This window comes from Gymnogyps californianus, chromosome 10, assembly GCF_018139145.2.
Source record: "Gymnogyps californianus isolate 813 chromosome 10, ASM1813914v2, whole genome shotgun sequence".
NCBI classification, from domain to species: domain Eukaryota; kingdom Metazoa; phylum Chordata; class Aves; order Accipitriformes; family Cathartidae; genus Gymnogyps; species Gymnogyps californianus.
The window spans coordinates 23296055-23323729 of record NC_059480.1 but is presented as its reverse complement, the minus strand read 5'-3'; the positions used below and the strand labels follow the sequence as shown (position 1 = coordinate 23323729).

Genomic DNA, 27675 nt, shown 5'->3' with positions numbered 1-27675 from the left:
CTAAGCCGCACATGGCGTGTGTGCAGCGTGCCCCTGCACGTGGAACCCAGACCGGGGCTCCATCACGTGCTGTCCTTTTATAATTAACATGTGGCAGACATTTTATATAAAAGAAGCTGGACTTGGACTCCAGTATGTGCTTTACTGTTGCTGTGCTCCTCCTTATATCCATGAGAAGCCAGTTATGCCGGGCTATGGCACAGACATGTGAACACATTACTTTAAGGTAAGGTAGAGGAACACAAACTGTTCCTTGGTTACTCCGTTGCTTGACTGCACATTCTCACTCTTGGGTAAACTGGAGGTGGCTTACGCTTTCATGGGCGCTCACCGCCGCACAGGAGGATGTACATGCTGTCTGCTCGTACCTGAGTTTACCTCACATTTTAACTTTGTAATCATTTACGTGGTCTCATACTGGTGCCGGGTGTTGGAAGCCTTTAAGCAAGTTCATAGCATTGTAAAAGTTTGTGTGCTGTTCTTGGAAAGCCTTTGAGGAATGTGAGATGGGTGTACGCTTATATATTAATGTACAGACACCTTGTTCCCCTCTAGTACGGGCCGTATTCGGAAGCTACAGAAGTCACCACAGCAGCAGGACCGCCTGGCCAGTGCAGAGCACCTTCCCTGTCCTTTCTGTCCGACACACGTGTACTTGTAAGCTGGGAGGTAAGTCAGGTGCCCTGATTGTTTAATTTCCATCTTGCTTACCCAAACCAATATGGTCACCACAAAACTTGAAAGCTAGCTTGAGAGCTCTTCACTGGTTTGGAACTATTTTTGTGTGCAAGAAAACCATACGTGGAAACTCTTCTATTGCAGAAAATCATGTTCTCTACTTTTCTCTTTGAAGAATTGCATAAAGTTGATCATGAGTCATCCGGACCAGGATTCAGACGGGAGACCTCCTACGCTGGCGTCAGATGATAGAGCACTAGTTGGGTAGAAGTGCTCTCTGCAGGCTTTTAGCATGTCAGCGTGTCCTGGGGTGGAATTGTGAAGGCAAATATTTGATTTTGGCTGAAGCTGGAGTGTCTGATATGAAATTAACTCTGCACAAAAGCTTATGATGTAGTTTTTTTTCCTCAAATATTGTTTGTCTCTTCCCCAAATATTTACTTTTATTTTTGTTTGTGTGTGTTTCTTCTCCATTCTCCAGGATCTTAGACATTGGACTCTTAAAATAAGTCTTAGCTGAAATGCTGAAGGGTTGATTGGTGTCATTAAAAAAAAATTGTTATGTAATTAAGGCAGAAAGCAAAGGATGTTGTCGTAAATAAAGTTGTGATATGGAGCGATGGGGCTGTAATTCTGCCACAAACTTTCTTTGAAAACCTAGCAGCCGTTCCAGCCCTGCGTCTGTCGGGTCTCTCCACAAAAGGATGCCCCTGTTGAGAAAGTAGTTACTAACATTCACGAGATGCTCAAAGAAATTGATCGTATCTAGATATGTTGTTAGCACAAATGTAATCTGAGTTTAAGTTTATAATGAAACAGGTGCGTTTGGTGCAGTTTGGGGGTATTTGTTAATATTTCTTGCAACATTTTGTGACACTAAGCTAGAAGCTGCACTAAACTTTTAAATGTTACCTTTTAAATGAGTGTATGGACAGACATTTGCTCTCCCCAACCATGAGCGAATGCAGCAGTGTTTCTGGTAGGCTCTGTATTTATATGCAGGATATATTTGTTTATTCTAGCTAAAAATGAAGCTGTGGAAGGAGTAATGTGGTTTGCAGTGGTTATGTTTTCTTAAAGAGTATGGTTTTTTGGCTGATATGAATATGAAGGAAAAACAGCAGAGGACTGTGGAGTTTTTTGTCTGGCTAGAGAGCACACCGTGGTGCCTACTATGCCTTTTTTACACATTGTTTTAAAATGCTGGCTTAGCAGTTCTGAATGTTCCTACTAAAATAGCGGGAAGCTCAGAGGCAGAGCTAGAGAAGCCCGTGTGCGTGTGCAGGGTGGTCAGCATGATGTGCAGCGATGCTCTGGATCATTTTTTGGGAAATTACACCTTGCATGCCGTAATCACAAAGTCTTTGCCATATCCTAGACCATATTTCTGTACGTAGAGCAGCGACTCCCTGAGCCACTTCAGTCCACACAGAACAGCTCTAGGTAGTTCTGGTAAAAACACAAAATCTTTTGTTTTGGGAACCGTGCTGTTATGCCTGCACTAGCTCATCTCCAGCAAATTCAGGTATTTATTCTGTGTTCCCGTAGACTTCAGGATGATAAAGGAATTGCTGAGGACATATGGATCCCATAGGAGTCTTTTTGTGGATGTTAACATACCCAGGTCCACACTCCCGTGTCCCATACCGGGACCATTAGCTTGATGGGTGACTTTCACTGAAAACCTCAGACGAGCTTCTCGTTTGTTGAGATGATTCTTTTCTCAGTAACATGAGTAACTACTTCAGGCTTGAAGGCTAGCTCTTCCAGAGCTGTGTTTTGATCACTCGACTAGACTACACGAGATGGATGCTTTTTTGTGTTCTCCACGGTTGTGCTGCTGCCAAGCCAGTGGAGAGACAATTTATTCCTGACGGTCTTGACAAAAAGCAAAGTAGCTGCATAGACTTTCTCATTTCTCTGAATATCTATCAGGTAATTTTTGTGCAGAATTGGCCTGTTTCAGTAACCTATTAGGGAACACTAATTCAGCGCATTTCCATTTGCAGCAGTAATGGTGTATTAATTTAAAAATAGGGGTTGGGTTTTTTTTTCCCCGTGTACTTCATTCCTTACCCAGTGAAACACAGAGATCTGAAGTGCTCATTTCTGAATTGAACCACATAAATATTTGTGTTGCAGAGTCCTGAATGTTCTGGTGCTGACATCTCTGAATACAGATTAGAGTGGGGAGAAGATGAGGAATCTCTACAACTTGCATATAATGGCACAGATACCTGTTTTGAAATAAGTGAATTGTCAGCGGCAGCGCATTACTGCTGTAGGCTACAGGTATGGAAGTTAAGAGGTTTTGCGTGCATTGCAATCTAAGATGTAAACAAAGTTTCCTTCCGCTGTGTTTTTATTTTTATCATTAGCCACTATGAAGTTATGTGCTCTGTAAGTCAGAAGGAATGTACGTTTGTTTTAAATAATGCAGACTGTTGCTATATAACTGAACAGTTTAGATTCTGCACAATGCAAAATGATAAACAACAGAGTTGGTGTAACTTTTAGCTCTCGAAAATTGCTCTCGTGTATAGTGTGGTTTATTTTTGGTGAATAATGCTTTTAACAACCACCTTGCCCTCTGATATTAAAACAAAATGGTAATGTTTTAGACAATTTCCAAAAAAATTGTTTCTTGGTAACGAGTTGTAAATAACATCTACCTCCCAACTGGATGTTGAAGATTCCCCTAGCTTAAATAATAAACTCCAACATCTGTTCCATTTATCAAGTAAAGCAAACCAGCTGAGTAGATTCCTATGTATATAGGAGATGGTAGCTGCCAGAAAGTGAGTCCTTATCTTTACCATTTTGTCTCTTAGTTTTGTAAGATTGGATCTCATATAGAGTCCCTATATGATTTCTTTTTCTTTGCTCTCTTTCTCTCCTATTATTTTCAGTAAAAAGTAACAGTTAAAAGATATTTCTTATGTATATATATGAAAATAAAAATACAGCACTTTCTCCTTTATGTCTACTGAAAAATAAATGGAAAGTAAAGTAAGTGGGAATGAAGTAAAAATTTTTTTGCCCAAGATACTCTTCCACAAGATTTATTTGTATGTGAAGACATAATACCACCAGTAATCCAACCAAAAGTTCACGTACCCACCCAGCTGGCAGCGTGTGGACCACCCAGGGTCATTTCTTTGATCAAGGACAACATGCTTCTGTCGAGTGTTTCCTTCTTAATTTTTTTTTAAATGGGACATTGAAAATTTTTTTTTTTTTTTTTTTGGTGAAGTAGCTTTTGAGCAGCTGGCCAGCAGCCAAGGAGCTAGGGCCCCACACCTCTAAGTACACTCAACTTTGTTTTCTGACTTGGTCATAGCTGGCCATATACCTTGCACTGGCAGTGTTGGGGAAGGCGAATTGAAAGAGAGCATGTGTGAGTGGCTTGGAAGTGTGAGCCAGAGAGTGCCTCTTGTTTGCGCAAGAGCAAAAGCACTCAGCATCCGCTGGGCAGGGAGGAGACCGTGAGACGACTTCTGCAGTGAGTGGCAGGGAGCTCAAGGAGATTTTAATGTTAAAAATGGAAACAGCCAGCTGTATAGCATCTTTGATTTCGAGTGGGCATTCATTTTAAATTACCTGGCACAAAAATGTTGCATAAATCTGCCCGGTTTTTAACACAGCCAATATAATTTAATCCATAGGCAGAAGTTAAGTGAAATGCACAACAGCCCTAAGACATTTTATTGAAGTCCATCAGTGACCCATGCATTACTTTCTAGAGGGCTTCATCCTCTAGACTGATCTGTGTGTTATATGGAGAAGAATTTGTTATAAGATACACTGGAACATTTAAATAATTATAAAAAACCCCCAACAAAGTATGTATAGCAGACAAAGAAGGAAAGTTAAATAGTTTCAGAAATTTTAGTTGTGTTTTTTTAATAAAAAGGAGAGAATAATAGCTGTTTTTCTTATCTATTAGCAGCTTTAACAGAAAAATCTTTCTTTCACTTTTTAAAAATAAAGATTCCCCAAACCACATTTACTCTGCCTTCTAATAAACACACAGTATTGCTATCTCAATCTACAGTAACTCAATAAAAAGATAGAATTAAGAAATCAGGTATATATAACTGCAGGGCAGACAATTTGTCTTTACCGTTGCTTAACTTTTTTTCCTGTAATGAATATTCCTGAAAACAATTGTGGCTTCTGCAAAGGGAAATATTGTGTCATTGGGGGTGGGAAGGGGGAGTATCTAGGAAGCAAAAAAGAATGAAATTCCCATCAGTTATGATGATTGTCCAATAAAGCAGTTAAAAGCACCACTGAAAATAAATTGCTTGGAGCAAGATATAGATTGCCAAACACTGATTTAGAGGCAAGACAAATAATATCATTGGCAGACCACGAAACAAGGCTCACTTTTAACAGCTCTAGGAGCGCTTCACTAAATAGAAGATGTCCCTGGAGCAGGATTTGTTTTGAAGGGCTTTTTAAAGGCTGACGAATCTAACTTTATTATCTCTTCCTTCAATTGAACAAAATGCCTCCTGGAAAAACAGAACATGGCTTTTTGTTTGTATCATGCATAGCAGAAATCAGTTATTCACTACAGTTAAGCATAGATAAGAAATCAAACAATTGTTTGACATGTCCTTTCCTTGCCATCATAGTCCTGCTGGCAACATTGTAAACCTGGGTTTTCTAATTAATTGTAATCTGGTGGGAGACTCTGGGCTCACTTTTCCAAATGCTAAGGAAATGTGGGTTCTGAACAATGCTGGGCAATGTCAAAGCTGCTTTTGGAGGTCTGTGCTTTCTGGACCTCCTGTAGCTCAGCCTGTACCATAATATGCTATCATAAGCTCTCCACGTACCTTGTAGGCTAGCAGCACGCTGGGCTGTATCAAGAGGAACCCAGCTAGCAGATCAAGGGAAGGTGGTATTGCCCGTTACGTGCCATTCATGAGAACCTGGAATACTGTGTCCAGTTTTGCTCCAGGCAGAGGTTGAAATAGAGTTGTTCAGATGAGATAGCAAGAAAAAAGTTACCACTGTGCGGGCAATTAAGGATTGTAACAGTGGTCCAGAGGGGCTGTGCCATCTCCATCCTTGGAATTTTTCAAGACCTGAGTGGACAAAAGCTTGGGCAACCTGGTCTGTATTCAGCTTTGACCCTGCTTGGAGTAGCAGGTTGGACTAGATGTGTCCCCAAGGTCCTTTCCAGCCTGTATGGTTCTGGGATTGTCTGCACAGGAGCTTATAATAATCCTGAGGAGGTAATGTTAGTAATTTCCTAGGCCATTCCAGTGCAACATATACAGCATTTGCCACTGACAGAGCATCAACTGATAAAAAAGCCAGGTCTGTACAATTGCACAACGTTCAACTTACAAAGACAACAGCCTCTGTAATTAATGAGCAGAAGCAGGCCAGATTTTGAAACTTGGTTTACACTGAGATCCTGGATCTATGAGTCAAGATGAGAAGCTTGATAATTGATTGCTCCCCTCTCTTGTGGAAACTACTGAGCTATGTGCTTTGATGGTGTTTTGCTAGTGATTTTGATTTCTGGGGAAATCTGAGTCATAGACTTAACGCTGTGCTGAGTTCCTACATTCTTATATCAGAAACTTTTTAGGATGAAATTAGATATTCTTTCTCTGAGCTAGGAGCCAGTGTAGCTCTCAGCAAGCCAAACGCCCCTTATGTCTAGGGATACTCTGCTTGCATAAAGCATCTGATGTTGCACGCTACAGTATACTGAGGATTTTATACAGGGTGGCTCAACAATTTCAGGTAGCCAGTTTGCTGAACAATGTGATGTCACCTGTCACTGACAGTATGACTGTGACATTTTCCCTTACTAAACAAAGTTTGCTGCTGATAAAAAGGTTACTGTTAAGTTTGATTAAATAGCTATTAGGAAAAAGAAAAATATTCTCTAATTTTTCTGAGAGATACTCCTGAATAACAAAGGAAGATATTAATTGCTCTAGTATAGGTGGAGGGTATGAGTCATGCTTTAGAGAATAAGCCAGCAGTGCATATCCTCTGAAGACTCCATGCAGCTCTTCCAGGCTGCACAGTTCATTATTATGAACTCGATAGACATGTGAAAGAGAACATTTATCCTGTAAAAAAATGTTGTTTTTTTTTAACACACAGGCTATTAACCAGGCAGGAGCTGGACCCTACAGTGACCTGGTAACCTGCAGAATCCCCGCGTCTGTGCCTGATGCAGTCTCTACCCTCTCTGTGCTGGAGGATGAGCACATGGATGCCTATCAACTCTCACCCTCTGTGTGCCTTGTACTGAACTGGGAAGAACCATGCAATAACGGAGCTGAGATTACATCATACAACATTGACCTGGGTGACATCAGCATTCCAGTAGGAAATGTTACAAGTTACGTTATCAATGATTTGCTTCCAGAAACCTCATACCGGTGAGTACAATTTTTTCGATGTGGTACAGAGCACTTCGGATGAGATCACACAGCTTAATTTTACGTAGGAAATGCTTATGGCATGTAGAGTGAGTTAAAAAAAAAAACCAAACCACCAACAAAACCCTAACAGCCAATCTAGGGAGCATAGAAATCTGCAATAATTCCTTTATGGAATGAATTGCAGTAGTTCATGTAGTTCATATTGCTTTCTCCCTCCCTTTTTGCTCTTTCTCCTCTCCTTGCATTATCTCTGACCTCTCCTTTTTAAGTTGCTCTGCTAAGGTAAGGTTACGGTGGTAGGTAAATAAATTTAAAAAATGGGAAATAACTAGAATTAGAACGCGACTTCTCGTGTTTTTTCAGATGCTTAGCAGTAATATTCTAGGGTTTTATATTATTAACTCTATTGATCCCTGTGAGGGGATTGCAATTTGCACGCAATGAACTTTTATTTGTATAGCTACAGCTTTTTTTTGTTTCTAGCATGTGGAGATTATTTAAAAGATAATCTGAATTTAAAAACAATTTCTTTATATTGCTTCAGAGTCTAAATTTCTAAGTGACATTGCCAAAGTTTTATTACTATTACAATGTTCAGGCCTATATGTTTTTTCCCTAATTGCTAATTAAAAAAAAAAAAAATTGTTCCATGCAGGCAATGAACAGCAATACAGCAGATGTGACAAAACAAATTCTATTTTAAGTACTGTTCTAATAAAAACTGAAATCTGATTGTACAGTTGTAAAATTAGACATGGCACAGACCTTCTGTAATATTTTTCTTTTTTTCTTTGTATTCAAGGTCACAATCCTACAGGTCTTGTAGAGTTTAAATGAAAAGTTCATTTCTCAAATCTTATCATGTACCCAAAAAAGAGAACTTCTTGTAGCAAGTATACAAATACGTATACTAGAAGTTATTTAAAGAGAGGAACATATATTGCTTGCAGTGCCTAGTACAGTGGTCCCTGATCTTTGCCTAGAATATCTAGGTTTTAAAACCATGTAATAAAAAATAAAGAAGTAGATTTATTAAAAGTGTATATATATCTCTCTGGCAATCTGAAAAAAGAAGGCGAAATAGGAACTTGGTGATTCAGAACCCCTTCGTTCCAGATCACTCATATAAATCCAAGAAGTGCGACTACGTTTTCACTGTCTCCAGTTCTTCAGTGGCTTATAACGCTGTGATCCTTTTTGGCAAAGGCAGTAACGAAGTATAAGCTTTTTCTTGTCTTCTACTGTGTTTATTTAAGATCCTAGTTTTGTGGTCAATTTAAGCTAGCGTTGCTGTCAAAGGAAGCCTCTTCTTCCCTCCTTGTGTTGTCCCCTGTTTTGTGCCAGCAAAGTGCTATCACACCGTTCCAAACTGGGAAAACTGGTCTTGCTGAAAACTAACCATATTTTTTACCTTGTAAATGAGCAGAGAGAAAGGAAGGCCAGCATGTCTTCTAGCAGACATGCTGGCCTAAGCTAGTTTAAGGTGTTTGTGAAAATACTGCACATGAGTAAAGCTGCACAAGGGTTTGAGCCAATTCAGGTTGCTGTTGTCATGCTTCTGACCTCCCTCCATCTCCATGTTCTCCCACGTTTCTCACTCTCTGCCTTGCCTCAGCACTGGTGCTTATGTGATCTTACTCTAAGTCAGACCAGGGAACTGAAATGATTGAAGACTAATCAAAAACCTAATAAAACTAATAAGAAGTTGAAGAGTTTGTCTATTGACTGGCTACCCAGCTGTGGAACTGCGTCATCTTTGGGCAGTCTCGTACTCCCTGGTTTCTCCTCAGATGTTCAATCAAGAGTCAAAACAGCTAAAGCAAAATGAGAGCTTTGAGCAACACAGTCAAGACAGCCAGAATGGACCATCTAAATTCTTCACTGAAGTCTTCCTTCTTCAGTCTCTTTTTTAGCTGGTTCTTGGTTGTCTACAGCTTCCTTTAGGGCAATGTCCTTGTCTTCAAAGCCTGGAAATGGAGGTACGGAATGAAAGGATGGGCAGGACATTACTCTTCTTTATCATCATGCTGCAGTCTTGTCCATGAAGCTCTTACTCCTGCTGCCATGAAAAGTGTTGTTACCCTGAGATCATACTGGATTTTTTTTTTTACATTCTTATTTTGTTATTTTGTAAAAAGCACCGTATTAAATCACGTATTTTTGGTCAGGGAGTCTGCTTGTCTCTGATCCAAATGAAAAGGCTAAAGCAGAAGCATTAACTGCAACTGTTCTAAATATTGTTGTAAGACTAAGTTCCTACCAAAAAAAAATTATCAAGCTGTATGCTAAAAGGTGGTGGAATTTTTGCCGTCCCTGTTTTAATCAGAAGAGTGTTTCAGAACATCACTGATCTCATTCTCTAAATTTGTTCACCAATGGTTTTTCTTTTTGTGTCAACTTTACTCAACTAGCTCTTCTCTCTCTCAAGTGTTTATTCCCTGCTGTGTTTAAAAGCAGTGAATGTGTTTTCTTCCAGGCCTTGTTTTTCCTAGACTAAACCAGCCAAATACTACTGGGTTTGAGACTCTGAACTCTCTTGCCAAAGTTTCAGCAGAATTTTAAGTAAATCAGCAAAGGGCTTGTATGTTTTAGTTGCCTTGGAATTTCACTGTCAATGTTTTTGTTTGTGGAGACCTGAAATTGAAAGCAAATCTTGGTTATTATGAATCCACTAAGTCCAAAATTGGAAAGGAACGTTGTTTTGCATAGTGGTGTGATTCTAACAGCGTGTCTGCCTGTGTCCACCCCGTTGGACTTGTTAGCTTAGGTCTGGCATCGCTCTGCTGCTTGCAGCTTCCCTGTGGGAATGGCCATACATGAGCAACTCAAGTATACACCGAGTAAACTCCAGGCTCTTCGCGAAGGTGGGCTCGAAGATGACAAGTTTGATGGTTTTTGTGTCTTAGTAGCAAATCGAGGCAGCATGTCACAAGAAGAATTTGCATCCCAAAATACATTGAAGGCAGGAGGAACTAGGGCATGTCTCTGCTGTGCTGCTAATGGCCAGCGTAGGGCTGGTTTCAAGAGGACTTTTCCAGTGTCAGACACAGACCAGCACTCCTGTTACAAAAAGCAGATGCCTCACAAAAGCACTATGCAGACATCGTTGCTGGTGAGCAGCTGCAGAAATATGTCTGAGAGTTCTGCAGTTTTTCTGTTTTATTGACATAGCCATGAAGCTCTGGAAGCTCTGATTATAGGGTAATAATACTTGGATTGGTTTTCTGTGAACTGACATAACTAGAAGTGAGTTAATAAGTATTCCACAATAAATAAGTATTCAACAGTAATAGGAATAACCAGTTTTCTGTTACACTGTGTTCCCAAGCTTTGCACAACACTTTCCATAGTTAATTGTGCTATACTGTTGAGATACTTCACTGCAGAACAACTTCCAATTTTTAAGAATGCTTATTTTCTTCTGAAGTTACATAGTTTACCGAAATACACAGTAGCCTTATTAAATGTTAATAGCAACACTTAATTTTAATTTGGTTTAGGAATAAAAGTTCTAGACATTTTGAATTTCTAAACTGTATCGAGGAAAATCTCTTCCAAGATGAAGAGAGAAGAATGCACATGGATGCTCAAGTTAGCAATGCTTAAGTGGGTTATAAAACAAAACGTATGCTTCAGAGTGTAAAACTCAGTCTTGTTCCAGCCCCAGAAGAGTGCAGTCTGAGTGGGGATCTGTGGGGCTGGCTTGTCCTGGGGGCTGTGTATAATTACTACCCATTACATTCAGGCTGCTGCTGATGGTGGAGCATGCTGCTGCTCCTCCCTTTTGAAGTCCGTGGCATTTTCACTCCCACAGGTTTCCACAGGCGTGTGTACTGCAACTGGTGGCATTCCACTTATGGGAACTAGCGAATCAAACTCTTCTCATGTCAGACTCTTAAGATTAATTCAAAAGTGATTTCTCAGTTTGTTGGAATACTATACAAAGGATTTTGTGACCAATCTGAAAATAGCATCCTGTTTAGTGTGTTTATTTTCCTGGGTCAAGAATCTTACAAGATAGAATGGTCTGTTAAAGATCTTTTAATGGTTTCTAAATTTGCCTAGTCTGATTTATTTTTTTCTAAATGTTTAAAAGATGCAGTGGGAAAATGGGAAAATGAATACAAATATTATTGGTCCAGGGCCTGCAGAATTAGGTACTATCTCTAAATATAGTCTCTACATTTTCAAAAAACTTACTTTCAAACTGTGATTGTCAGATTTTAAAACCGCCTTTCCAAGACAGTGTCTGGGGTATTTTAACTTAGAAACCATTAGTGAAAAAGCTGAAAGGAATTCAGGAAGTGGTTTTATTGCAAATATTTCTACAAGTCTATGTACTACTTTTACACAAAAATAAAGAATTCATTTTTCCCAGTATCAGTTCTGTAAACAGCAATTGGTTTCCATTTAATTGTGGAAGTTATCTTACCCACTATGGCTGTGCCACCCCGCTGGAGGAGCTCAGTGTGGTGCAGGCTGGGGCAGGGACATGAGAAGCACCTGAGCTGCAGCAAAGATGCTGCAGTACAAGGTGTTCTCCCACCATCATATGCTCTCCCTCCTCCTCCAGATGGTCCTCCCTTCTCCCCTTTCTTTTTCCCTTCTTCCTTCTCCCTTCCCTGTGGACATTTCTAAGGCCTAATATCCATTGAGGAGACGCTGCTGTGGTTCAGAGGGAGGTGAGAGCTGGGTCTGGGTTACATTGCCATGTGCACAGAAAACCAAAACTAGTTGTTTGTGTGTGTCTGACAAAGCTCAGGACCTGGGAATGATAGTGGCAATTTACGAAGAGTTTTATGGTGGTGTAATCAGCAGAAAAAAGGTACCCACATCCAGCCACGTTAGTGTCAAATAAATCAATTCTGGCTTTCCCAGTATCATCATTCATCTGGAAAGATGCCTGTCTCTATTTTAAGGCTTAAGAGTTTCCATCAGTCTTCCTGTGTTCTAAAGTCAGAAGTGGTGGTGGCAGCAGATGAAAGCAACAACAAACGAGGGAAGAGGAAGAGACACATTTTTACCTTGTGCAAATACCTGGCAGAGGGAATACAAGTAAATGCAGATGTGTGTTCATGCACATATCTAAAAAAGCTTCTGCTTAAGAAATGGGATGTGATATTTGAGAGACATTTGTTTCAATCACTGCTTGTTTTCAAGTGTGGTAGCTGCCATTTGGAAATGAGTTAAAGTTACGATGCTTGAGGACAGGAGAGGCTTTGTTGTTACTGGGACTTTGGATAATACAAAATAAAACAAAAAAAAAAGGTTATGTACTCTAGAGTATGTTGCTGTAATCAATTACAAAAAAGTAGTAGCACTTTGTAATGTAGCTGTTACTGTTTAGGTGCATGTGCTAATGGATAACTTGCCAGAATCCAGTGAAAATTCATGCAGTTTTCACTTTTTTTTTTTAACAGGAAAGACCATTAAATATTAATGTAATGACTCTTCAATCTGAAGCAAACCAATAACATAATATGAAATAAGATCAATGCCTATATTAATTACACATCTTAAGATACTAGAAAAGACTTTTGTTCTTTTTATGTCAAATGCTTGTATGCAGCAGTTGAAGAGGAAGTTCCCACTAGGTCTTTCTTCATACCATCCACCCTTTGGGAGGAAGAGGATGAAATGACGGTTGTACAGTGTTGTAAGGTGGTCAGGATGCATTTCCTGAAACCAAAAGGAAGGTTAAAAGGAAAATGCAGCTCCACGCCAAGCAATACTTTACCCTTGTTAATGGCTAGGTCAATAAGCAAAGGTTTAACCACACATTTACACATGACTGCGTAAACACAGTACGTTCTTACAGTGTACAATTAGTTTACCTGCCCAATCAGTAGATAAAGCTCTCTTATTTTGCAATATGTTTATTAATCATTTAACCCTTTTTGTTCTTGAAATTGCAGAAAATACACGTTTGTGGTTTGTTTTTTTTTTTTTTTTTTTAATGGGGAATATTGTTCTCTGGAGGGTTTTTCCCTATCCCTTTACCTAATCTTTTTCTAATGGTAGAGCTGACAACTTGCTGTTCAAAGCAAAGTAATTTTTCTTCTGTTGTTTATATGAACTTACATCACTTTATGTGCTTCAATAAAATAAGTAGCTATGCCAACCAAAGACAGTTCTATTTGTCTTTTGCTTTCTCTGAAGCAGGCAGTCATAGGGTTCTGCTCTTCTGCCTTCTCCCCCTACCACCTTACCCAGGGACTTCTGGCTTCTTGGTGGCTGATAGTTTTGAGAAGAAGCAACACTTTCTTGTAGAGAGTCTTTTCCCATGAGAAAATACTAGGCTGCTGTGCACAGGATTTCCAGAGTAAATGGCATCTGTCCAGCTATCTAAACTAGGCTGAACTGTCTAAAAAAACCTGATTGGTTTGCCCATCCTGTTTTCTCTTATTTTTACTTTGATTTAACAAACTCTTGAAACGTTTCAGGCTCGTTTGTACCAATATTTCTATTTACACAGTCCTCAAAGCTCTTTCAAAATGCATATTTCACATTTTTGTTATGATGGTGTTGTTGATGTTACCATAGTAAAAGACTACTGCTCTTCACTCATTCCTATAAGCAGATTCTCACTGTGCAAATTATTAAACTAAGGTGCAGACAGATAAGAGAAAGTGACAAAGCAGAAGCCAGGAGTCATTATCTTAAGAAAGAAATAGAATTTAGAAGACTGGCTCAGTCTTAAGAATATTTCCAAATTAAAACTTCTGTGACTAGGTAGGTGGTCTGCTTTTCTCTTCTTCTAAATGTCCTTAATGCAATTCAAATGGCTCAAGAGCTTTCGTGCATCTTGTGAGAGTGACTTGAGTCCAACTTTTATTTCATCTAATAAATAGTTCACTGATGGTTAATATTTCCACAGTTTGTGTAAGACATGTAGAAGGTTTGTGGATTTAACCTTCTCGGTTAGCTCTTCCCAGGAGAGTTTCATGTATTTAAATAGTGTGCTTTGTGGGACGCTGCACACACTGAAATAATACTGTTCTTTGGTCTTCAGAGATATTTACCAACATGGAGATGTGTTTCATGGCAGTGACACCAATGCTTTCACTTAATGATTTCACCTAAATTAGTCCATGACCTTTGTTAGACAACCACAACACACTTCTGCATTTTATTTATTCACGGTTACACACTTAATGTTTTCCAGGTTGCACTTGTATCTGTGCTGCTGCCCCTTGTTCGTGTGGTTAAAGGGACTGCTATCAGGTTCTGAGATTGCTTACCCAAATCTTACCCCCTCTGCCTTACTGCATTTCTTGATATCTTCACTGCAGCTCTTACAATATAAACAGGATGATAATACTTGTTATGTTTACAGAGCCTTTCATTTTGCCAGAGCAAAGCCCTGGTAGCGGGCACTGTGTTAGTGACGGAGCAGTCAGGTCCAGAAGGCTGTTTTTTTTTCTTGAGACTTTTTTTTATACCAAGAACCTCATGAAAGCACTTCATTTAACATTTACCTTTTTGTTGTTCGTTTTAGGATCAGGATCCAGGCTGTCAATGAAATTGGAGCTGGACCGTTTAGCCACTTTATTAAAGCAAAAACCAGGCCATTACCACCCTTACCTCCTCGGTTAGAGTGTGCTGCAGCAGGTCCTCAGAGCCTGAAGCTGAAATGGGGAGACAGCAGTTCCAAGCTTCACGCTACCGATGACATGGTCTATATCTTGCAGATAGAAGACAGAAATAAAAGGTAAGAGATATGAATCTTTTCCTTGTGGTAATGAAAATTAATTCTGGTTCATCATAATGCAGTTGTGAATCACGGTAAGAAAAATGTTGGTTTCCTGATTACTTCATATCTACAAATATATACAAAATATTGTTTTAATAGGAATTCTGTGCCTGTACTCTAACCGAGCAAATTATGTAACAAAGCTGCTAAAGTTGTTATAGAACAACCAAAATCAGTGCTGTACTGTTGAAATTTTAGCAAAACCCTGGCGCTTCTGCCTATAAAAGTTAATACCAATTTTCATGGTCATAGTGCTTTACCCTTTGGAATGTACAAAACAAAGATATTGTACCCAATGTGCCGTGTGTATTAATAAAACAAACGGTTATAAAATCAGAGGTCTAGGAAAGGCCAAACTGAGTAGAACAAGGTTTTTTGGGCAACGTGATGGTCAGGATTTTACAGCTATAATATTTTGGAGAATTAGAAAATATGAGCTTGGAATCAGCTTGGTAGCTACACAATAATTATGAAATAAGGATGCAGAAGAGCTCATCCACCATGTTTCACTTCCTTAAAATTTTCTTCAAAGTCATGAGAGCTTTCAGTGTGCAAGAAACACAAAAATGAACATTAAACAGTCAGTGCTCAGCAAAAAGTATTTTCCCATGCAAACTTTGTATGGGAAGAATTGATAATGTAGCTCCAAAGTTGTGATGAGATATATTCAATAAAAAAAGGGAAGGGAAGAAAGACAATATGTGAATATTGCCTAAACAGTCTGAGCTCTTCAATGAATAAATATCATAGATGGCTCATAATTTACTAAGAAACACTCTCAACTGGTTTAATTAGGTAAAATAACTGACGTATCAAGTAGATAATCCTTAGAGACCTTCAGTACAGATCATAATTTGGTGTAAATTAGCATGATTCCTTTAATTTAAATAGAGCTGTGCTGAGTTTATGCCAGCTGAAGATCTGGCCCAAAAGCTCTAATTGTAAGTAATAAAACCACCATGAATAATGCCTAAATACCTCCCAGTATCTCCACTGTACTGAGGCAGGGAGTGTACATGCTCCCCTGTATTAATACTGAGAGGTGTCCGATGAATATAAATGCCCATTTGAAAGTCTGGCTGATAAAAACAGTTTCTTCAGAGTGCAATGATGCTTGGCAGGAGCCCATCACCTGCAGCAGCGTGTGATCAAGTCAGCTCTAAAGAAACATCCAGCAGGCTTCTTTTGTTTGCTTTCACGTAGCACTGCAGGTAGGACGGTGAAGAACTGTAAATTGTTTTAAACCTGGTTTTATATTGGAGAAAATAGTAAGTTTCCTTGTAAGAATAAAATACGTTCTGTTACCTGGCAGCAGAGAAGGAAAGCTTTTTCCTCTTTGCTTTTGCACGAGGCTTTAGCATAACCCTTTGCTTTTGCACAAACTTTTCCCACTGCAAGTGGTCTCTTAAGAGCTGTTAATTAGGAGGAATTTGAACTTGGTACTCTGCTAGGCCTTCTTAGCTTTAAATTTGACTTATAGTCCACATGAGCTCCCAAAGATGCAGAGAAACTACTAATCTGCATTGCGCTGTCTCCTCCTGCTTGAACGGAGTCCTTGCATGAAATGGCTTCCTCTGATGGTTGGGTTTGTAGCAATTAGTTCAGCTAATACCTGAAACGAGCTGTAGCCCTGAGCCCTCCGGCTGATGAAGTGCATACCGGCGTGGGCACAGCAGAGGAGTAGAATGGGTGCACTGTTGTCTGTGCCAGGTGCTGTGTTTGAGAACAGTTGGAGCTGGCAGGTCTTGGCAATAAGATCTATTTATTTGTTCCCTATCTGACAGTCCCTCTTTGCTCCCCATTGTGTGCATCGATCACAATGAGGGATGTTCCTGAAAGGATACAGCGGCGAAGTTTTGTACATTCAGGAGAGCTATCATTCCTAATGAACAGAGAATGACAGCCCAAACATGAATTGGTAGAAACAGCAGTTAGTTACAGAAGTAGGAGTCCTCTCTTAGATCGTTCCCGTAAAATAAACCCCATTGTGACTGAGGGGTTACTCGTCTGCACACTTGTGAAAAATAGGGGAATACAGTTCTTTGAGCATCACTGGCCTCTTTAATTGCACAGTGCTTTAACAGGGTAATGCAGGTAAACTGTGGACATCTGATGGAATAATTAAATAGAATAGAATATTTCAGTTGGGAGGGACCTACAACGATCATCTAGTCCGACTGCCTGACCAATTCAGGGCTGACCAAAAGCTAAAGCCTGTTAAGGGCATTGTCCAAATGCCTCTTAAACACTGACAAGCTTGGGGCATCGACCACCTCTCTAGGAAGCCAGTCTCTGGTGAAAAAATGACAGCGAATAAATGATCTAGAAGGAGGTTTTGGAGACTTTAATGGTTTGAAAGGCTTGTAGGAAGGTTCTATGGTGTCCCCTCTGTTGAGAGAAGAAATAGCACCTGACTCGAGGGAAGAGGCTGTGGTGTAAACATGGATAACTCAGAATTGACCTCTGTCATATCCTTAGTCTTTCAGAAGATAATTGTTACTGTATTCCCTGAGACATCTGAAATTACTTTTAACAGCTTTATATTGAAATCCCTCAACTCAGTATTAAAATTTTGCCTTCTTCAGTGAATCTGAGCATGCAGTTTGTTTACTGTAACATTGCTTACTGATGAGGTTTAAAATAGGAGATACCTTTAAAATACTGCTGAAGCATTTTCACAAACAGAAATATAAAGAAGAGCAAATGCTTCTAAAAAAAAGAAAATCATCATTAAGTCAAATTCTGACCCTGATAGCTTTAATGGCCTTTTTGTAAAGATTCAGCTCCGGTTTTATGCAGCGATAGTCAGCCAGTGCTCTTGAATGTGTCCTGGTCATTAAGAATTGTTTTTAACTTTTCCATGCTGTAATGAGGTATAGCAGGCCAGTTGTTGGAGACTAAATGTTTCATTGATTGCAAGACCAGTGAAACAAAATACTTGGAAATCTCCTGACACTGATTAATGTAGGGGTTTGAAAAGGTGTGCACATCAGAAATGTACCTGCTTTAGCTCTCATTTGCTCTTCAGTGTGTGACATTTAGGAAGATCAAATTAGCATCTCTTGTCCTTTCAATTATGTGTAGCATTAAGTGGAAATGAAGAAAAATCTGTTTCTAGAAAGCACAGTACATTGAGTAGTTGACCTTTATGTAAAGAGGACTATAAAATTTCTTTCTTTTTAAAATAAACTATCAGTTGTGACTTCATTTCCGAACTCTAGTAATGTCAAGAAAATCATGTTAATCGAGTTCCACTATTTTCCAGAATACTGTGGATTTTTCCTCTCCAAGTGAAGCAAATGAACCTAATTATAGTAATGCTTTTGATTTTTTTTCCTGTACTGGTAATTAGTCTTTAGTTGTTCCTACAACTAATTATACCTCTTAGTGTCTTAAAATGCTTACAATATCCAGTCTGAAAGAGAGAATTAGCAAGTACATTATTAGTGGGTCATTTATCAGTTGCTTGTGTTTCTTTTAGATGAATATATGTTGCAGTTGAGATGAATTCTGTGATTTTTGTGTGTATACAGAATCCAAATAAAAATATACATAATTGTATTTTAAGGGAGAATCATTGGTAAGGTTGGCTAAGAAGCAACCTAAACATATTCTTTAAAAATATTGATGAAGGATCATTGACGATTCTTACTAAGTCTGCTTTTCTAAGTGAATTGTAAGAGATGGTGTTTACTGGCATTCTAAATTGTAATTGCTTTTGTTATGGTTATTTACTGAATAAATGAGTTATGACCCCATATCACTGGGTAAACAGTAGTAGTATTTTCCTTTCATATCATATGAAAGATTATTTATGTGGGTATTAAACTGCTTTAAAATACTTTGCTAAACTATACATGCTTGCCATTTAAGGAGAGATTATTCTTCAATATAAATGAAAAATTGATCACAAAATGGAACTTGCCTAATGACTATAAATATGAATTGGGCACGGTCATTGTGCGCACACTGTTTTTCTGGTTGTCGTATCTGACGGTTTGGTCTAAGCACCAGTCTTTGCAGAATGATTGGTGCCAAGTACAGTCTCTGTGTGTTAGGAAGTGGTCATATTTATGAGCCTCGACACGTATGTTTGTTCTGCATTAACATGAAAGAAGGTAGAAGAGAAACACAGAGAGATAAATTGCTAAACGTGCTGCCTTTGCCTGATGACTAGCATAATCATTATCTGGTTACTGCAAGTTTCAAGCAGTCTAATTAAAAAATTGTTTACACTCATGATTTGATCAAGACAATTTACACCCATTTTAGCAGCAATTACTGATATGTATCAGGCCTACTGGCTCATGAAATTCTATTAAAATATAAAATTAGATACATTAACATATCCTTGCAAAAACCTGCAGGAAAAATCATTTTCATATTGGGTAAAACAACAATGAAAGGAAATTAAGAATGAGCACCAAGACATACGGCATGCTACAGTTTACTCTGCAAGCCTGGCTAAATAGAAAGTTAACATTCAGAAAAGTCTTTCAGGTAGCCTGTCTTCACTTCATATTGTTGTGTTGTGTAGGTAAGTATTGCTATTAACAGTAATGATATTTGTATTAAAAGCATTCTGATCAGATACTTGGGGCTTTGCAGTAAGTGCTGTGCAAATGAAAAAGACGAGGAAGAACTGTTCCAAGTGTAAAAAGCTTAACTTGTTATTGCATTGCAGCTTTGCTCCTAGAAACAGGAGTAAACCAACGTTTTCAGTAGATATGAGTTAACTGTATGAGCGTCATCTTTTGAGACAAAGGGAAGTGTGAGAAAACCATGTTAAATGTTTGAGATGAGATGTTTCAGCTATTAGGAATCTAGTGAGACACAGAATTAGATGCTATTCCATAAGTATTTTCAAAGAATCCCTGGTTTGGTGGGAAATTTAGTAGTTAACTACATAGAAACACAGTGGACCAATTTCCTCTTGTATTTTGATCAGAGTACATCTGCAGGTACTTCAGACTTCATGGGTGTAACTGAATGTTCCAAGTGGCAGATCATAAATAAGAGCAGCATCTAGACCAAAGATTGTCACTGTAATGAAAGCTATTTTCTGCACATCTGTAACAACCTCATAAGAAAAATAATGCCTTAATCAGAGTAATGACTGTTTAATACCTAAAGTGGTAATGGGGTTCAGCTTAGAGCAACAGGATCATGTTGGCCAGTTTTCTAAGAGCACATCTTTAGGTTCCAGCTTCGTTTTGCTGAAGTTGGTAAACTAGAGACTGTGCTTGGCTTCCTTAGCGAGCTTTGCCAAAACAGATTACTGAGACTGTCACGTCAGTAAATAGTTGGGAACACAACGTGCCGAATGAGTTTCATTTTAAGGTTCGTAGACACTGTTAGTTGCTGCCGTACTAGGAAAGTGGATTGTAATGCTGCACAAGGAAGATAAAAATGTGTATGGCTGTAAGAGCATTCGTTTGCTACCGCTGAACTGTGTTTTGTTCTCTTATGGTTTTAGCCTTGTTAAGCCCACTCATATTTATATCTACTGTTAATTATTAGCACATTGCCATTGCAAGCCATGGTGTTGGTAGCTGCCTGGTATTCTAGTTCTTCCTGACTGTATAGTTTCAACAGACCATTGGATGCTCTCTCTAATTTCTCCCAGATGTTTCATTCAAATGCTGTTAATTCACATTAAGTTGTGCTCAGTATTGTCCTTTCTGTCTGTTCCTTGGCCTCTGATGTGGCTGCACACAGCAATCATCTGTCAGGCACTTTGCTGATCTGTCTTCCATTCTTCCTGGATGTGCCCAGAAGCTCCGTCCAAAAAAGTAATTTTTCTTGCTATGAGGGAGCTTCTGTACGTTAAGGCATCTCCATTTTCAATAATTCCTGACATCTGACAAGTGACTATCTGTGGTAAATATGGATTACGTGCTCAAATTCAGCAGCAGATGAAAGATGATCTAGTAGAAGCAAGCTAAAAATCGATTTTTGGCTGCAAGTACTCTTTGTCTAGCCTGCAGAGGTGCTAAGTAATTAAGTGAAGAAAACAAAACTCTTCCTATCTGACTGTTATCGCTTCTCTTCCTGCCTTTTTCTGCTCTCCACTTAGTTTTGCTTTTCTAAGTATTAGGAAGGAAAAGTTGCCTCCTTCAGTGGGTCCTGTTATTATTATTATGCCTGTAAACAAAAATTATATTGACAGTGCATTGTGGAGGTTGGTTTCTAAACATACGATGAACAAGCATACATTATAAGCTTTCCAAAACGTATCTTCTAGAAAACAGATCTACAGATCAGAGGGGCATCCCGTCTGTTTGGTCCACACCTCATGTTAGGACTGGAAGTCAGGGTTGGGGGAGCACAGAACTCTTCTGGGAACCCCTGCCCAGGTGTTTGCCTTCCCTCGGCACTTACCTGCAAAAGGAGATGCCAAAGAGTGGCTTGGAAAGGTGCCCCAGAGCTGAAAAGATTGGGTCAACCTGGTACTGGTTATAGCAGCACTGATGGATGTGGGGATGGGGGATGCTGCAAGTGTCAAGCTTTTCTCTTTGAGCTGAACATTTGAAGATACAGCAGAAATGAAAAAAATCGTGCATTGATTTTACTCCTGTATCTCTGAATTACATGTTTTTGTTTTGAAGCTTTGCTTTCCTTGGTGCCATCTCGTAGTATAGGGAGCTGCTGACGGGGAAAGAAAAATCACATCGATCAGTGAGTGTTTGATAATGTTCTTTAAACTAAATAGAGGAATAGTCTAAGAGAGTAGGTGAGGGCTATAATTGTGCAGATAACAGGGATGTTGCGATAATAATGTTAAGAGCTGTTGGTTTGTGAAATTCATGTACTTTAGTTCCTAATTATGCAGTTGCCCGTGTATGCTGAAATGAAGCCTCAGGTCTCCAGGTCAGACCAATGCTCTATTAATGATTTCTCCCCGGCCAAAATTGTGGCAGATGACCATGTTTTTCTGGGAGGCAGTAACAGAATCATTCAGAAGCTATTTCAGCCTTTGTACCTTGGCTCAAGATTGCTGTCTTGTTTAGTGCTGTACGGTAGATTTTCTTTCAAATTAAATTGTTGTAAGGACAAACGGGTTACTAAAATATAAACAAAACCCAAGAGTTTGAAAGGGAACCTGCTGATTAAAATGTGCTGAGAACTAATGAGCGGAGGTAGAGCGAGTACATTCATATTCCTCTGCTCGACTGGAAGTGACTGAAGTGGAGGAAACAAAATAGCTGCAACATGTAAAACATTTCCAAGAAGATCTTCACTGAGAATAAAAAGGTATTGATGAAAAACTAACAGCAGTGGTGTCTCCCAGACAATCGCTCTAGGACATTATGTTCTCTCTCCTCCATTGTGTGTAGGTAAATGAATAATCCGTGACCGACATGAGAATGTCTGGGAAGGGGAGAATTGGGATCGCTCGAGTGAGATGAGGGGGAAGTAGCCCCTGGGGAGTGTCTCCATCCCTGGAGAAGGTTGCTTTCTTTTCAGTTTCTGCTCTTAATTTAGTGGGAAGGAGAGGCAACACTGCAGCATGTTGAATTTGAATAATACAGATTTACTTGTGAATGGTCCAAACTTTAAAAAAATAATAATGCAGCTGCATTGAGAATGCTGTTAACCCACAGAGGTAGTCTTTTTTCAAAGACAGGGTACCAGTTTAAGGTATGTAGCCTACTGTCTTTTAAATTCAACTGGGCAAACCTCTGAGAATTGAAAATTTCTTGCTGCTTGTTTAGCACACTTTAAGGATTTACATGAAAGCAGGTAGAGGTTAGAGAATGAACACATCTTGGCTGAGACACACTTGAACATGTTTTGTGTTTTGTTTTTGTCTGTCTTGGAAGGGAAGAGTGATGAAGAAATAAGGAAGTGTAAACACTTGTACTGGTATAAGTGTGTTCCTATATAGGAACACGAGCACTTTTGGCTTAAACCACTTGTGTCCCCATTCTGTCCCCACAGTTGTACCAATACAACTGTTTTAACATAACATTGGACCTGCTAGGGAGCTAATCAGTGTAAGACTATCCTACTTAGATCTTTAACCTCTGTCAGTTCTCAAATCCAGTTCACCTTCTAGCCCTATAAATATTTGTACTGAAGGAGCAGCATGGGGATGGGAGCAGCCAGCTCAGGGAGGCTGGGGCAGGCTTAGTTGCCATGCCTCCTAAGGGACCTTCGCTGCAAACACCAGCATGTTAGTATTTGGGTGCAATTTCACTGAAGTTCAAACTAACTTTTTCAACATTGCAGCTAAAAGCGTATCCATTTTGATTGAAGGTACAAGAAGTGGCAGTTTGTCAAGCTGCAGTATTTCAGTCGTGTTCAACCGTGTGCCCATCCCTCAGCTCCAGCCTAGCCATGCGGGGAGAAGGGATGGAGGAGGCTCTGTTGAGCCATGCACCTGCCTCCTCTACAAGTTTCTCGGATCCCAGTTGCACTGATGTGCAAGTTGTGTTGCTGCCTTATGGAGACTGGGACTTGTGTCTTCTCACATTCAATTTATGAATGACGTAAAGCTCTGTTAAAGTGAAGCGGGATGTAGAAAAAAATCCACCCCCCCAATGTAGTTCAGGTATCACCCTGAAAAGCCAGAAAGATTTTTGATGGCTGTGCTTTGTTAATGACCATGCTTATGGCATCCCACAGCGTCTGAGAAGGAAAACTCATTGTCCATGTTCAGACAGAGAACTGAGTAGGGGCTGGAAGAAGGCGAGAGGGAGATAGAGAACATGGGAGCTTTTCCATACGCAGATTAAGTCAACTTTTAAATGCATAAGAGATTAAGTCCTTGCAAACAAGCTCAAAGCTGGCTTGTTCTTAAGAAAAAGTATGGAACAGGGCCTGGACACATGGGCAGGATACAGGGCACAGTGGACAATGTCAGGCTTGCCAAGAAGGCAAAGGTGTATAGAGCTCGCATTTAAATGTGCTTTTTAAATTAGATTTAGATCTAAATCTTTAGGTTTAAAAAAGGAATTTGCAGTGATACGAACAAATTATCTTACCTTAGACAATTTTTAATGTATGCAGACATCACAGTAGCAATGTGCAATCACAGTGATTGATTCAACTTCAAGTTCATTGCAATCCTTCAGCAGAAAGCCTGGGAGACTGAAAAAAGATTGTAGGATATATTGCTCCAAGTCTACAGCCATCTACATAAAATAACTATTCTATTTTTAAAAATAACAGAAATAATTCTGGAGGAGTATAAAGTACCTACTTTAGACATGAGGAAAATACTACATTATTAACAAAAAATCACTAGTATTTTGAAGTTAAAATGTTTCATCTTCATTATGTTTCTTACATCATGATCTGCATCTTCAAACACAATTACAAAGCATTATTGTCATAGTAAAGCCTAACAGCAACTGAATTTGATTGACTTAGTAATCAGCCTTTCTTCTTCCAAAATTGGAAGCCCTCTTTCTTCAAAGATGGTTGAAGTTTAAGTGTGCTTCCATTACAATCTTGTGTATTGAACATAGATGCAGGCTTTTCCGTAACGGTTTTTGCTTTCGTTACAGATGTTGTGTGAGATAGAGAAGTAAAAAGGGGTGGAGATGGAAAACCAGATGGGAGTATTAGTCCAGTTCCCGAATGACAGGAGGAGCTCAAGTGTTTTGCCAGATCACTTTTTCAGTGTTATGAAACCTTAATCGTATTCAAAAGGTGAATGTGTAATTTCAGGACTAAGTCATTGGTATTCACCAATATAAATGGTCCCCCACAACATCCTTCTCTCTAAATTGGAGAGATACAGATTTGATGGGTGGACGAGGAATTGGTTGGTTCCTCATCGGATGAGGAATTGGTTGGTTCCTCTTCGGTGGATGAGGAATTGGTTGGACGGTCACATCCAGAGAGTAGTGGTCAATGGCTCAATGTCCAGATGGAGATTGGTGACAAGTGGTGTCCCTCAGGGGTCCGTACTGGGACCAGTACTGTTTAATATCTTCATCAATGACATAGACAGTGGGATCGAGTGCACCCTCAGCAAGTTTGCAGAAGACACCAAGCTGAGTGGTGCGGTTGACACACCTGAGGGACAGGATGCAATCCAGAGGGACCTGGACAAGCTCAAGAATTGGGCCCATATGAACCTCATGAGGTTCAACGAGGCCAAGTGCAAGGTCCTGCACCTGGATCAGGGCAATCCCTGGTATCAATACAGGGTAGGGGATGAAGGGATTGAGAGTAGCCCTGTGGAGAAGGACTTGGGGGTACTGGTGGATGAAAAGCTGGACATAAGCCAGCGATGTGCACTCACAGCCCAGAAGGCCAACTGTATCCTAGGCTGCATCAAAAGAAGCGTGGCCAGCAGGTCGAAGGAGGTGATTCTCCCCCTCTACTCCGCTCTGGTGAGACCCCGTCTGGAGTGCTGCATCCAGCTCTGGAGCCCTTGGCACAGGAAAGAGATGGACCTGTTGGAGCGGGTCCAGAGGAGGGGCACAAAAATGATCAGAGGGATGGAACACCTTTCCTATGAGGAAAGGCTGAGAGAGTTGGGGTTATTCAGCCTGGAGAAGAGAAGGCTCCAGGGAGACCTTGTTGCAGCCTTTCAGTACGTAAATGGGCCTCATAAGAAAGATGGGGACAGACTTTTTAGCAGGGCCTGTAGCAATAGGACAAGGGGTACTGGTTTTAAACTAAAAGAGGGTAGATTTAGACTAGATATAAGGAAGAAATTTTTTACAATGAGGGTGGTGAAACACTGGAACGGATTGCCCAGAGAGAGGTGGTAGATGCCGCATCCCTGGAAACATTCAAGGTCAGGTTGGATCAGGCTCTGAGCAGCCTGATCTAGTTGAAGATGTCCCTGCTCATTGCAGGGGGGTTGGACTAGACCTTTAAAGGTGGTCCCTTCCAACCCAAACTATTCTACGATTCTATTCTATGATTCTAAATAAGTCTAGCGAGTGTACCATAAGCCCAGACTGGGGTATGGGTGTGCTTGTGTGGTAGCTGGTAAGGTATACTTATCCTGCCTTGCTTACCTAGCTCCATGGATGATTACAAAGAGGGCATTAGTCTAAAATACTGCATTGCATCTTTTTTGCTATCTGTTGCCCTTGGATCAGGGTCAGAGACAAGTCTCAGCAGTTCTGTGAGTACTGCAGTTGTTTTTGAGGCAGCTACAAGATTTTTTTGATTGAGCTACAAGAAGTGGAGAGGGAGAGACAGAGTAGTCTTGTCTTTTCTGTCTTATTGCTGTCCTAAATACGTGTGCTTTGTTCATCGTGCAGTGAATCCCAAGAAATTTTATTCCATGAGAACAGGTCTGTGGCAGTCTTTTGAAACATGCCATAGCTGCTTACGTGAGCCTCAAAAACGTGGGATAGCAGGCAGTCCTTAAAACTGTGTAAGCATAAGGTTGAAAATAAAAATTCTTCTTTAGAAATTGTCTCTAAAATCGCCTCTTGAAAACTTGTGGGCATAGATCTTTGATTTCCAATCAAGGTGAGGGGCTCACTAAAACTTGGTGGGTGTAATAAGTCACATTAGTCCTCAGAGTACATTTCCAGCAATTTCAATTACCTGAACATTTCTTTTTATTACAGATGATTCTTGATCTCTCTGTTTGTACTTCCGTGGATTTCAATCATAATGTAATATGAATTGATTTCTGTCCCTGAGAGCTAATGACAGACCTAGTTTCTTTGAAATGCTCAAATTGGTTATACTGTGTATCTCATGCAAAGCCAAAGGATAAAGCTAGCACCTAGGTAAGGAGGTCAAAAACAAATCTCTTTGTTGGCTTCCTGGTGATTTAAAATCCACTGAAATGGTTAAGATATTTGAGTAAGTGTACTAAATCATCAAAAAAACTATATGATCCTACATGGTGAATTTTATGTTCTCCAGATGCAGGACTATTGCAAGTAAGACGTTGTTCCCCAGTGGAGGGTAAGCGAATTGATGCAAGATGCTGGGTGCTTCCTCTTCATTTACCCTCATCCCCATTCTGCTCAGCACCCGGGGGGTCAGGATCTCAGTTAGAAATTGCTGGCTAACGTACGACTATTACTGAAAAGCATTTATCTGAGCAGAGCAATTGAAAATAAAAGTCAGATTCACTTTAGCAACTGTACTTTTTTTTTTACTTTTTTTTTTAAGATTAAATGACATTGATTTTGTTCTGCATTACATAGTTGGACAGGTTTGTGTGTGCTGATGTTTGGTCTTGTCAATGGAAGTATTTTGGAAGTCGCTTCCTTAGTGTCATGTCTTTTTCTTCTTCTCAGCCTGCTCTCGAGCAGAGCTGTCAGCAGGGGCGTCCCCCAGAGCTCCTAAGCTGGCATCCTTTTCCATCCTCCATATCCGCCTCGCTATAATCGTGCTTCCCCTGTGCCTTTTCACTCATAGACCTCCATGTGTTGCCTCTGAATCTGTTTCTGTCTCTGCTGTTTGGCTGTCTTCAGTCTGTGAACTCTTCAAAACTGAGAAGTGTGTAATATATTACACGTACGTTACGCAGTCCGTATGTTCTGATTTAAATAGCGTTACTCTGGCTTAAGATGGCACAGATGAGTGTAAGATGTGGTCTTTGGGTCTTAATGTGCGAATAAAGTCCAAATCAAGCAATAAAAGATTCGAAGGGTTAATCTTGTTTTAAACATACTTGTAAACCAGCAGCGCACGCAGTGTATTGTAGCAGAACACAGGTTGAATCTGTTTTGATTACTAGGTAGTAGGAAATGTATTGACATGTTTTTCCTGATAATTCATGTAATCGTTTTGCAAAGTAAGTATTAGTTGCAAAAGAGACAATGAACGTCTGTTTTCCCTAACCTACTAATCATTGTTAGTGTGTTAATAACATGCCATTTTTATACTTGC

General features: G+C 39.8%; 1 protein-coding gene across 1 annotated transcript in view; it reads left to right on the top strand.

Annotated features, from left to right (window-relative positions):
* FNDC3B (fibronectin type III domain containing 3B) overlaps positions 1-27675 on the top strand; it is a 209646-nt gene that overhangs the window by 168142 nt on the left and 13829 nt on the right. The window contains exons 20-23 of the mRNA XM_050902344.1: positions 556-669; positions 2821-2970; positions 6814-7094; positions 14596-14808. Of these exons, the coding sequence (XP_050758301.1) occupies positions 556-669; positions 2821-2970; positions 6814-7094; positions 14596-14808 (758 nt within the window). The remainder of the gene's footprint in view (positions 1-555; positions 670-2820; positions 2971-6813; positions 7095-14595; positions 14809-27675) is intronic.